General features: G+C 47.7%; 1 protein-coding gene and 1 long non-coding RNA gene across 3 annotated transcripts in view; both read right to left on the bottom strand.

Annotated features, from left to right (window-relative positions):
- Positions 1-271: 271 nt before the first annotated feature.
- Positions 272-13,167, bottom strand: LOC311615671 (paraneoplastic antigen Ma6E-like). Of its 2 annotated transcripts, none has more exons than XM_084871054.1 (2): positions 13,037-13,167; positions 272-4,243 (listed from the first exon to the last, which is right to left on the bottom strand). In XM_084871054.1, the coding sequence occupies exon 2, from the start codon at positions 4,161-4,163 to the stop codon at positions 1,581-1,583; it is 2,583 nt and encodes an 860-aa protein (XP_084727180.1). In that variant the 5' UTR covers positions 4,164-4,243; positions 13,037-13,167; the 3' UTR covers positions 272-1,580. The 2 variants fall into 2 exon arrangements, with proteins under 2 accessions (XP_084727180.1, XP_084727179.1); XM_084871053.1 differs by lacking the exon at positions 13,037-13,167 and adding an exon at positions 4,967-5,205.
- Positions 272-13,238, bottom strand: part of LOC311615759 — an 83,864-nt gene continuing 70,897 nt past the window's right edge. The window contains exon 2 of the long non-coding RNA XR_014793800.1: positions 272-1,412. This is a non-coding gene — a long non-coding RNA (uncharacterized lncRNA). The remainder of the gene's footprint in view (positions 1,413-13,238) is intronic.

Raw genomic sequence — 13,238 nt, 5'->3', positions numbered from 1 at the left:
TGCTGCCAGAGAACCCAGGGCCTTCAATCCTGCCTGCTGCCCAGCCCACTATCTTCAATGTTTAACCCAATTATTGCTAGGGGGTCCCAGAGTTTCCTGCAGAACCAACCAACCATTATTCGTGCCAACCAGCCCAGAGGATTTCATAGCCCCCATGGACCCTGCCCCTACCCTACCCCAATGTTGACTTGGAATCCCATTGTTCTTCCCCAACCCTGTTCCCAGCAGACCCTTCCCTCAATTGCCCACAGAAGAGACGAAACTCAGCTGAAACATTCAATGATGTTTATTGAAGAGAAACATTTACTGAATCCATTGAAGAAGGGGAATTACAACACAGAGAGGAACTTCAACGGCCACTAGAGCCCATAGGTCACACCCCCTGCTCCTGGGGTCCCTAACGAGGAGCCTTAAATGTCCCCCACACTGTGGCCCTCCTTCCATAGTCCCCCTCGCTGAGGGCCCTTTGGTTGGACTTTGTAGGACCATGGACACAGGTGATGTCCACTCACTGCAGGGCTCCCCGCCCCCCCCCCTCGCTCTGGACGACATGTTGGGACCTGGCCCTACCCTGTGGCCTGCACTGAACAGACACAAGATACTGGAAAACACAGCAGGGGACACTCGAGCATGCTGAGGAAACTGAGTCACAGGGAACAACAGGGTGGCATATCAGAGCACAGTCCCCGTGGAGCCTCCAGGAGCCGCCTTCTGTCCCTGGTCCATTTTTTCCTGCCACAGGTCACCGGGTGAGCGCCAGACGCGCCCTGGTCCACCCTTCTCATCCGTTCTTCTGGGCTCGGGCTCGGGGTCTCCGAGGTGGGTGATGTTGGCGGTGGGGAGGGAAAAGCTGCTCAGAGAAGAACACACACATCACAAGCACAAGCAGCGTTTGGCCTAAATCTATACTGAGAAAGCAGAGGCTGAGCTCACGACACTGGACGAGAGCTGGCAGAGCCTTGGCTGGCAGTGGGGCTCACAGCACGTGCCGGGGCTGAGAGGTGGCTGCCCCGGGCAGGGTCGGGGGGAAGGCCAGGACACCCACTTGGGTTCACACACACCAAGTGGTACTGCAGACTCATGGTCTGTTTGTGGGGTGGTGGGAGGATGATTACTTGACACGTGGGTCACTATGGGGCTATAGAGAAATGAGTTGGGGCCCCTCAGCGGATGGAGGATGGGGGTCCCCAAGAGTGGCACCCGAGATGGGCTCTAAAGTCTCCCAGTTCCACGCGGGTGGCAGATGTCTTGAGGTGCCCCTCTCCTAGGCTGAGATGGGCTGCTCAGCGGTGCTCCCAGGCCAGCTGCCCAAGTTGGCAGAGGCTGGGCAGGGGCTGAGGCCAGGCGTGGCACTCCCTTGTGTGGGCACCTCTCCCCATCCCATTGGGTGTCAAACATGGTCATCTTGGTGACTTGGAAGGGCTGATGGAGGTGGTCAGGGCCCCTTGGGAGTAGTGGGGGGCCAGGGGACAACGCAGACCCTTCCCTGGGCCTTGCTCCCCATGAGGGGTGAGGTGGCCTTCCTCTGTCTCCAGGGCTCTGCTGCCCCAGAGAACAGGAGGCCACCGGGCCCTCCACGCTTACTCGAAGGAGGGCTCAGAGGGAATCATCTCCCCAGACCCATCCTCACTTCTTGACTCCTCCGGTAAGAGAATGAGCCCCTCCTCATGGGGCTCCTTGGCCTCCTCCTCTTTTTCCTGGAGCAGGCCCTCTGAGTCACAGCCAGGACCACCTGAGCCCACCCCCAAAGCATTGCCCATGTGGGCAAGGGAGGGCCCTGCCTGACCTAGACCTGCAGGAGCCAGAGCATTCTCATCTCCCTGAACGGTAGGGGAGGTCTTGGTGGTGTCCTCAGGGGAAGGGTCTGCCCTGGTGGCATCACTGGTTTCAGGAGCAGCCTCATCAGGATTGGCAGTGGCAGGACTTGCCTCAATGTCCACTTCCTTGGCCAGAGTGGCCTCGGCACTATCTTCCTTGGAAAGGGCAGCCTGGGCTGCATCTTCATTGGCTGTGGGGGCCTGGCCAACATCTTCATTGGCTAGAGCATCCTGAGCTGCATCTTCATTGGCTGGGGCGGCCTGGCCAACATTTTCATGGGCTGGAGAGGCCTGGACAGCATCTTCGTGGGTTGTGGCGGTCTGGGCTGCATCTTCATGGCTTGTAGCGGTCTGGGCTCTATCTTCATGGGCTGGGGCGACCTGGCCAGCATCTTCATGGGCTGGGGCAGCCTGGGCAGCACCTTTATGGGCTAGGGTGGCCTTGGCATTAACCAGTTCTCTAACGTCCACCCGGACGGGTTCTTCCACTTGAAACTGCTGACTCATAGTCGGAGTGGCCTCGCATGCCTCTGACAGCCGAATGAGCCGAAGCAGCTCCAAGAAGCTAGGTGCTTTATCCTCCTTTTGCATCCTCTGCAGCTTGCTCCGGAGCTCCTTACTGAGGCGGCCCTCCATCAGCAGCTGATGGACCCGTGCCTCATCCACCAAGCCTGGGTGGATGCCCTCCTTGTCCATGGCTGTGTGCAACAAGTCTTCCAGGCGAATCGCAAAATCAAGGAGAGTCTCCTCGGGCTTCTGGACACAAGTCACAAACTTCAGCCTCAGAATCGTCCCGGGTATCCTGTTTTTAAATGCAAGATTTACCGCTGCCAGGTATTCGTGAGCAGTGAGCTTAGGTCTTTCATTCATGAAGCCTTCTATGAAATTCTGTACGGGGCCGTGCAGGCTCTCCATCAGCCGCCGCCGCCGCTCCCTTTCCGATATGTGGCGCCACAGGTACATCATGTCATTGGCCTCGTCATACCAGTTCTCAAAGTTCACCTGCACGTAGCTTGGCTTTTTGTTGTCAGGACAATCTTTCAGTCGCAGGTAGGCTAGATTTTCCAGCAAAGGCTTCACGGCCTGATTCCATTGGTCGATCCAGACATCCTCGGCTGCATCTCCTGCCTCGGCTGCATCTCCTGCCTCGGCTGCACCTCCTGCCTCGGCTGCACCTCCTGCCTCGGCTGCACCTCCTGCTTCGGCTGCACCTCCTGCCTCTGCTGCACCTCCTGCCTCGGCTGCACCTCCTGCCTCGGCTGCACCTCCTGCTTCTGCTGCACCTCCTGCCTCGGCTTCACCTCCTGCTTCTGCTGCACCTCCTGCCTCGGCTGCACCTCCTGCCTCGGCTGCACCTCCTGCCTCAGCTGCACCTTCTGCCTCAGCTGCAGCTAATTCTTCACCTGGAGCTTCTAACACATCTTCAGCCTTTGCCTCATCTGCTGGCTTTGCCTCTCCTTCAGCTTCCTGCTCACCTGTAGCTCCTGCCTCATCTGCAGCTCCTGCCTCACCTGCAGCTCCTGCCTTGCCTGCAGCTTCTTTCTCATCTGGAGCTTCTGCCACATCTTCAACTGAGGCCACAGCTGCAGCTCCTTCCTCTCCTGCAACTTCCTTCTCCCCTGAGGCTCCTGCCTCATTTGCAGATCCTTTCCTATCTGGAGAACTTGCCCCACCTGGAGCCCTTGCTTCCCCTGCCAATCCTGCCTCACCTGGAACTCGCACCATATCTTCAGCTCCTGCCTCATCTGCAGCTCCTGCCTCATCTGCAGCTCCTGCCTCATCTGCAGCTCCTGCCTCATCTGCAGCTCCTGCCTCATCTGCAGCTCCTGCCTCATCTGCAGCTCCTGCCACACCTGCAGCTCCTGCCTCATCTGCAGCTCCTGCCTCATCTGCAGCTCCTGCCACATCTGCAGCTCCCTCCTCACCCAGGGCTCCTGCTTCACCTGCACCTTCAAGCCTCTGTGGGGCTCTTGCCTCACCAGCCAGGCCAGCCACCTCTCGCCTCTGGGGCTGTGCAGGGAAATCAGGTCTATCCTCTGAATCAAAGTCAAAGGCCTGAGGTAGGAAGAGCAAAACCCATGCCTCTCGATGCTTGCCTGGTATTTGTCGGGGGATCATTTTTCGGGTTATATTGTCATAAAACTCAACCAAGGCGACCTTGCACTGTACCTCCTGTCTGAACACATGGCCCAGCACTCGGTACCTGCCCAGGGGCCACAGGGAATCCTGCAGGATCACCTGGATTTCTTCCACATTGCAGTCCAGAGGGATGCCCACGACTAGCACCGAGCGTTGTGAATCCACGCCCAGCCAGGTGCACCAGTCCCGCAGCACCGTCAGCGCCATCTCCCAGACCTGGGTGGGGGTGGGGAGAGCAGGCGCGAGAGGAAAGGGGCGCAGACTGTTGCAGTCTCTGCTGAGGCAGCCTGGGAATGCAAATTGGGGAGGGGAGAGAAGAATGTTGGTGCCACACAGCCCACCCACCGCCTCCCAGTCCAGTTCGCGCCCCCACCCCCCACTGCCGCATAATTCCCCACTGCACCTCTCACCTCCGCAGCAAGAAGACTCCCTTTGGTCTGGGCTTAAACTCCTGATCCAGCCCCAGCAGCTGGAGCCCCTCCTTCCATCATCTGCAAACCCCGCAGCCAGGAGTGCTCCTACCCTCTCTTTCCTAGAGCGGAGCTAGAGCTCTTGCGCTCTCTACTCTGACTCATGCAACCTGTAAGCCTGCTGCCGCAGAGCCCCAGCAGCCAAGTCCAGACCCCCTCCCCCACCCGCCAGACGCAGCGCCCCCGCAGCCAAGTCCAGACCCCCCATCCGCCAGACGCAGCGCCCCTGCAGCCAAGTCCAGACCCCCCCACACACACACACCCGCCAGACGCAGCGCCCCCGCAACCAAGTCCAGACCCCCTCCCCCACCCGCCAGAACCAGCCCCTCCGAAGCCAGGAGCCCTCTCCTCCCCAAACCCCTGCAGTCCGCTATCCCACCTCCCATCCCCTCCCCATCGGCACCCGCCCAGAGACCTCCCCTCCAACCCCACTGCCTTCCCAGCCCCGGCTGAGATTCCACCCCTACCCAGGGCGCCCCCTACCCAGGGCGCTGGCCCGAGGTAATTCTGGGGTCCAGCCCCAGAGAAGCCCCCAGTCACCTGCTGACTCTCTCCTCCTCTGAAAGCGCTGCCGCAGTGGTGGGGGGACGGGGGAGTACCGCCTGCAGGCTGCAGAGCCCACTGCAGAGCCCTGAAGCCAGAGAGTCAGAAGATCATGGCCTAGGGCTGCGCAGTCCAGGGGTCTCCCCGGTAGCACCCTCGGAGTTAAGGGCAGGTGAGCTTCCCAGAGCTTCTAGAAGCCCCTGGTAGATGAGGCAGACTGATCTCTGCGTCAGGATGCAGGGCAAATGACTGGCTCCGGAGAACACGTGAGGAGGCGTCAGTGTTGCCATGGCAATGGATTCATGAGGCAAGGCCTGGAGACTACACCCATTGGTCCTCCAGCCGCAAAATGGCCTCCATCAATAACTGCAGCAAAAATGGGGGTGCAGTGGAGGCTGAAAACCAGGCGGCAGGGGCCAGAGGAACCTAAGAACAGGTCCCCAATGCCCCTCTGCTCTCACAGCCTGCCCTCATTAAGCCTGGAATCTCCACAAGAGACAAGAGACACAGGCTACTGGTTCCCAAGCCAGCATCCTGATCACACCTCTCTATACTGTGAAGCCAGCTCTTAACCAGGCAGGCAGCCATTGCAGTGGAAGGTCTGTGGGCTTATGTGAGCCCAACACAGAAGCCATACAAGTCACTGAGCATCTGTGCCCTGCACCTGTGAATAGACAATAGAAAAACTTTCCTTACCATACATTGCTGGATTTCACTGGCTGATAGCTAAAGATTTTTGCTAACTATTCATGAGGGACATTTTCCTATAATTTTCTCTTTTTTCTTAACCATCACTTTTAAAATCAAGATTTATTTCCAGGTTTATCCTAGCTTTGCAAAACAAATTAGGAATTGTCCCCTGCTCCCTTATTTCCTGAAAGTGTGTGAGATTCGGCAAGTTTCATTCCTGGAATTTACCCATAAAGTCATCTGGGCCTGGATTGTTCTTTTGTGTGTGTGTGTGTGTGTATATATATATATATATATATATATATATATATATATATATATATATAATTAAATTAAATTCACTTCTAAGAAATAGGGCTATTCCTATTTTATATTTAACCTGTTGTCAGTTTTGATCAATTGTTTTGTTAACAAGGAATTTTTCAATTTAATTTATCAAAATTATTGGTGTAAGGATGCCCACAAGAGCCCCTCATTATTCTTTTAGTATCTACAATACATGATCTATAGTGATAGCCCTCTTTCATGCTTGATGCTGATGATTAGTGTACTTTCTCTTCTTGATTAGTCTTGCTGGGGGTTGTACATTTCATTTCTCTTCTAAAAATATATGGCTTTGTTCATTTTCTCCATAGTTCGTTTGCTATTGCATTTTGTTCTGCTATTATCTCTGTTATTCTTTTTTTCTACTTATTTTGGGTTTACTTTGCTTTTCTTTTTCTCGCTTCTTTAGATGGACTATTAGGACATTGATTTTATGCCTTTTTTCTTTCTGATACGATTTAAAGCGATAAATCTTCCTCTAATCATTTCTTTGGCAGCCTCCCACTAATTTTGATATTTTGTTTTTATTATCATTCAATTTCAAATACTTGCAAAGTTTCTTTGTGTTTTCTTCTTTAATACAAAGAAGAAAGTGTGATGTTGAATTTCCAAACATTTAGGGGCACATTATTGTTACTAATTTGTAATGAAACACCACTGTGAACTCAGATAACTTATTATGTAAGCCTTCACCTTTTCTAAATGTGTTGAGACTTGATTTTATGGCCCAGTATTTGATCTATCCAGATGAATGCCCTTGTAATGAATCTATAGTCTGCAGTTGCTGGCTATCGTGTTCTGTAAATATAAATGAAGTAAAGATTGTTGATAATGTCATACAGATCTTCTGTATATTTACTGTTTTGTTTTGTTTTTTGTCTAATTTTATCAATTGCTGAGGCAACGGTGTTAAAATATCTGGCTATAATTGTGGAAATATCTATCTCTCCCTTTATTCTGTTAAGTTTTATTTCCTACTAGATGCCTGGTGTGTGACATTTGTGCACTGGGGCAGGGGAGGGGTTCCCTCAGTCCAGCCTGCACCCTCTCACAGTCTGGGACTCCTTGGGGGTTGTCCACCTGTGGGCTAAGCTGGCAGGCAGACATCCCCCAGGGGTCTTTAGCACTACCACAGAGGTGGGAGAGGCTTCCGCCACTGCTGCTGCCCAGCTGTGAGCCCGGCTCCTGGCTGAGTGGCGCTCCCCTTGTGGAAACCCACTGACTACCAGGGGGCAACTCCTGCATTGAGCATCTGCCCCTGGTGGTCAGTGCGCATCAGAGTGACCGGTCTTTCCACCTTTCAGTTGATTTGCAAATTAGCCTTTTATTATATAGGATAGCTTGAAATTCTGTTATTGGGTGCATTGACATTTATGAATTCTATGTGTTTCTGACTAGCAGACAGTTAGCTAAACTCAGACTCCAGATTCAGTCTCCCCTGTATTAGGCACCAACTGAAATCTCTGCTCAACTCTTTTCTTGGAGTACATACCGTACCCAACCCAGGGCTTCCAGATATTTGGGCAGAGTGTATACGCCAAACGTAGGTTTCCTATTTGTGGTTCTCCCTCTTCAGGATATTCCCTCTTGCTTTCTCTCTGCCCTGGTCACCCTGCACTCTGCCCTCTGGGTCTCTGGGTTTTTGGCACCCAATATGGCATCCTCTGTAGCCCGCCCTCACACATGAACAAATATGCAGACAGGAAACTCAAATTCTACCAATTATTTGAGGAAGAAATAATGGCAACACTATGCAAACTCTTCTAGAAAAATGAAGAGGAAAGACTATTTCCAACTTAGTCAATGAGGTCAGCATTACCTTTATTATCGACTCTATACAAAGTCATATGACAAGAAAAGTCCAGACCTAAATGCTTCATGAGCATCCACGCAAAAAATTCTAAACTAAATTTTAGCCAATTGAGTTCAACAAGATACAAAAATGACAGCATAACATGACTGAGTAGTTCACCATGAGAATGCAAGTTTCATTTTAAACATTTGAAATTTTATCGATGCAATTCAGCATACTAACAAACTAAAAAATAAAACCCCTCTAATCTCTACCTTAGTCCATCTGTGCTGGTATAACAAAATATCACTGACTTGGTGGCTTATAAAGAACAGAAACTGATTCTGCAGTTCTGGAGGCTGGAAGTTCAAGATCGAGGTGCCAGTATGGTTGAGTTCTGGTGAGGGGTCGCTTCCTGGTTCATAGCCAGAGCCTGTCTGTGCATGTCCTTACATGGTGAAGCATCTCTGGAGCCTCTTTATAAGGACATCAATCCTCCTGAGACCTCATTACTTCCCAAAGATCTCACCTTCTAATGCCTTTGGAGGTTAGGATTTCAACATATAAATTTTAGGGAGGGACACACTCAGACAGTAGCAATCTTCTCAATAGATGTAGAAAAAGCAGAATCTGACATCCATTCCTGATTTTTTAAAAATCACAGAAAACTAGGAATAGAAAAGAACTCCCTCAACCCGATAAAACACATCTACAAAAAACCTACAGCTAACATCATCCTTAGCAGTGAAAGGCTGAGTGACCCCTCCCCGACCCCAAGTCAAAACAAGAAAAGGATGTCCACTCTTTCACTTTGTATTCAACACTCTACTGGAGGTTCAAGCCTGAGAAATTAGGCAAAGAAAAGAAACATCATGCAGATCAGAAAGGAAGAAGTAAACTGTCTTTATTCACAAATGACAAGATTGTCTATGTAGAAAATACATTGGAATCTACAGAACAGTTCCTATAACTAATATGTGAGTTTAGCAGGTTGCAGGACTTAAGTTCTATATACAAAAATCAATTGCATCTCTATATACTAGAAATGAACAATTCTAGATATTTTTTTAAAAATTTAAAACAATACCACTCACGATACCATCAAAATATGCAACATTTAAGAATAGATCTGATAAAAGATATGAAAGACTTGTACATTGAAAACTACAAGACATTGCTGAGAGAAATTAAAGGACAAAATAAATGGAGAGAGAGACCTCATTTCTGGGTCAAAAGACTTAATATTGTTAAGATGTCAATACTCCCCAAATGGATCTACAGAATATAATCCAGTCCCACTCAAAATCCCATCAGACATTTTTTTCTGGAAACTAAGATGATTCTAAAATTTATATGGGAATTCAAAAAACCTAAACTGGTTAAAACAGCGCTGAAAATAGCAAAAGCTATAGAACTTACACAAATTGATTTCAACAATTATTCTAAATCTACAGTAATAAAAAACTGCCTATTATTGGTGCAAAGATAGACAATACATCAACAGAACAGCATAGAGCCCTAAATACAAACATTTATGAACAACTGAACATTGACAAAGGCACAGAACAGTACAGTGGGGAATGATAGTCGTTTCAACAAATGATGCTGGAATAACTGGATATTCACATGCACAAAAATGAACTTTGACTCATATCTCCCACTACATTAAAAAATGGACTCAAAATGGATCAGAAATCTAAATAAACATAAAGCCTAAAACCATAAAACTTCTAAAAGCAAAGAAGATCCTTGTGACCTTGAATTAGACAAAGATGTCTTGGGTATGACACCAAAAAATATGATGCATAAAAGAACAGCTTGATAAATTTAGCTTCATCAAAACTTAGAGAATAAAACTTTTTATTAGAGAATAAAAAGACATGCCACCAACTGGGAGAAAGTGTTTGCAAAGCAAATACCTGAAAAATCTCTTGTTTTAAGGATTAATAGAGAGTTCTTATAACTTAATAAGACAAGCAACTCAATAATAATAAAATGGGCAAAATGGTTAAGCAGATACTTCACTAAAGACAGCTAATGAGGATATGAAAATATGCTCAACATCACTAGTCAAGGAAATCCATATTAAAACCATAATGAGGTTATACTACACACCTATTAGAGGCTAAAATTAAAAAGCCTGACCATACCAAGTATTGACAAAAATGTGGAACAACTGGAACTCTCTTACACTGCTGGTGGGAATGTAAAATGGCACACCCACTTTGCAAAAATAATTTGGTCATTTTAAAAAGTTAAACATACTTCTATACTATCAGCCATACCATTCCTCAATACTTACCCAAGATAAAAGGCAATATATGTCCCTATAAAGGCTTGTACACAAATATTCATAGCAGCTTTATTCACAGTTGTTCCAAACTGGAGATATCCCAAATGTCCATTAGCAAATGAATAAATAAACCCATTGTGGTACATTCATGCAATGAAATATTATTCAGCAATAGAAATGAGTGAGCTGTTGGTACATGCAACAATGTGGATGAATCTCAAAATAATTTTGAGTGAAAGCCAGATTTTTAAAAAGCACTTATAATATTATTCCAGCTATATATATAAAAGCCAAGTGACCGGAATGACTGGTTGCTATGATGCACACTATGATGGCCAACCAGCCCTATTGGAGCCCCAATTACCTCCCCCCCAACCTCCCACAGCCCCTCCCCCCAGCCAGCCTGGCCCCTGATCGCCGCCCCCTACTCTGATGAGAGGCAAGACTAGCAGATCAACCTCCTGAGGCCCCCTCCCACCAGCCCCACCCCTAAGCGGCCCCCCACCCCTATCAGGATGGGACTGGCCAACCTCTTGCATCCCCTCCCTCCCTCCCCACCCCCTGCCTGACCTGTCTGATCAGCCTCCATTGGAGCAGGCTGTCCGGACCCCACCCGTGCATGAATTTGTGCACCAGGTTTCTAGTTTATATATAAAACTCTAGAAAATGCAAACTACCCTATAGTGACAGAAGGTAGATCAATGGTTGCTTGAGAAAGAGAGAAGCAAGAAGAGAGAGGAGAGAGGGACTACAAAGGGACTACAAACTTTGAGAATAATGAATGTTTGTTGCCTTAGTTGTGGTCATGGTATCATGTCAAACCTTATCAGATTGTACAGTTTAAACATGTCCAGGTTATCATATGTTAAATATACCTCAAAAGATCTTTTTTAAACAAATGCACTTACAAGTAAGCAATAAAAAGACAAATAATCCCATAAAAGTGGTCAAGCTTTTGAACTGACACTTTATAAAGGGGGATGGAGAAATGGCCAGTGAGCACATAAAAACATCATGCTTGATGTGATTAGTCATCAGGGAGAAGATAATCCAAATCAAACTAAGTTACCACTTTGCACCCACTTAAATGGTTAAAAATAAAGGCTGACAACCCCAAATGTTGAGGAGGATTGGGAATAAAAGGAACTCTCATATATTTCTGGTGAGAACATACATTGTACAATCACTTTGGAGAATATTCTGGCAGTTTCTTATAAAACAACTATCATGGCAATTTCCTTTCTAGGTACTTACCCAAGTAAAATGAAAGCACATATCTACATGAATGTGCACACAGATGATCATAGTAGCTTTATTTATAGTAGTCCAAAGTGAAAACAACACAGATCATAAAATGGTGAGTGAATAAGCCAACTCAGATATGTCCAGACAATGGAATGCTACTCAGTAATAAAAGTAAAGAAGTCATAACATTCAACAATATAGATAAATCTCAAAATCATTATAATGAATGAATGAATGAATGAATGAATGAATGAAAGAATCCGGACACAAACTACTATCTGATTCCATTCTTACAAAGTTCTCAAGTAGGCAACAGTAATCTGTGGTGGGGAAACATTAGAATAGTGGTTGCCTCCATGTGGGATTGTGGTGGGGACTGACTGGGAATAGACACAGGGGAAATTTCTGGAATGTTGATAGTGTTCTGTATCTTGACAGGGACTTGGAGTACACATTTATCAAAGTCAATGCATGGACTCTTAAAATGTGTGTTTTGCTGTATGAACTTTTAACTCCACAAAACAAAAATAACTATAAACAGGTATTGATCTCTAGCTAATGCTGTGTATGTTGAAGTATTTAGGGATGAAGTGTATTGATTGAAATGGATCAGTCAGTCTACGGCCATAGCACCCTGAACATGCCTGATCTTGTCTGAAATGGATCATTAACATAAGGATGACCATGCAATCAAGCAAGTAGAGCATATTGGTACAGGGATACAAATATTTCAATTGAGCTGTATGTTGCCAAGTTTTCATAATAAAATGTGGAGGGAGAATAAGAATAAAGTTGTTAGCATCAAATGGATAAAATTGTTAAGAGACTATTTAAGAAGTTGGTTATATTGTTATGAATAAATCATTCAATGCTTATTCATTTTAAAATGAAAAAAAAAAAAGTTGGCCATATCCTTCAGACTCAATTTCAGTGCCCAGCGCCTAATTCTTCATTCCCTTGGCTGACTTACTGCACTCCAGCATTTTCTATTGAATCCTGGAGCACGTCCAGTTTGCTTTTCCTTTTACCTGTGGACACTTTCCTGTCTTCAACAACCTTTACCTGGTTGAGCCCTCCTTGTTATTCAAGTCTCATCTCAACCGTAGCCTCACCTAAGTCCCCCAGCCATCACTCTAACTGATGGTCTTCACAATTCTAACTCTTCTGTGTTATACATTGATCCTTGTTGATTACCGGCTTCCTTTCGAAACAGGCATCTTCAGGAAAGCATAGATGGGCTTACTGCAGGGCTACTGCAGTTTCCTAGATTTTGGTTTATTGGCAGCGAATTCATCTGCAGCTAGCTGTCACTACTAGCAGCACCCCGAATCCAAGAATCCTATTCTTTTCCTTTATAATATGTTATTTTGAAATTAATTCAAGTGCGTTTCCCTTCCACCGGTACTCCTCGACCCCCTCCCCTGCATCCCCGCACCCCTGCAGGACACACACACACACACACACACACACACACACACACACGAATTCTTGGACGCCAAATACGAGCCCCCTCAGGGCAGGGATGTGGCCCGGTTTTGCTCACAGATGTATTCTCAGTCCCCAGTGCAACCATAGCTCACTTCTTTGGTGAATCAGTGATTCACTTTGACCCCTCCAGTGAGGCCTGATTTTGCGCTACTTCTGACATTCTCCTCTTCTCTCCCCACCCCTCACCCTCGTCCAGAAGGCGCGGGGGGAGGGGTTCTTTTTATTCCTTCGTTACCTTTATTCGTGGGCTGGTAGGTTCGTTCACTCGTTCATTCATTAATTCACTAGTACATTCGATCCACGATTCACTCCCCCCACCTCCACCCAGGCATCGTCAGCGGGCACAAGACTCCAAGGACTCAAGCTGGACCGCCCTCTCCCGCCGGCCTCAGTCCCGCCCCCGCCCCGCCCCGCCCCCTTTCTGGGCCAATCGCGGC

This window comes from Pipistrellus hanaki, assembly GCF_964339955.1.
Source record: "Pipistrellus hanaki genome assembly, chromosome: X".
Lineage (NCBI taxonomy): Eukaryota > Metazoa > Chordata > Mammalia > Chiroptera > Vespertilionidae > Pipistrellus > Pipistrellus hanaki.
This window is presented reverse-complemented; position numbering and strand designations above follow the sequence as displayed.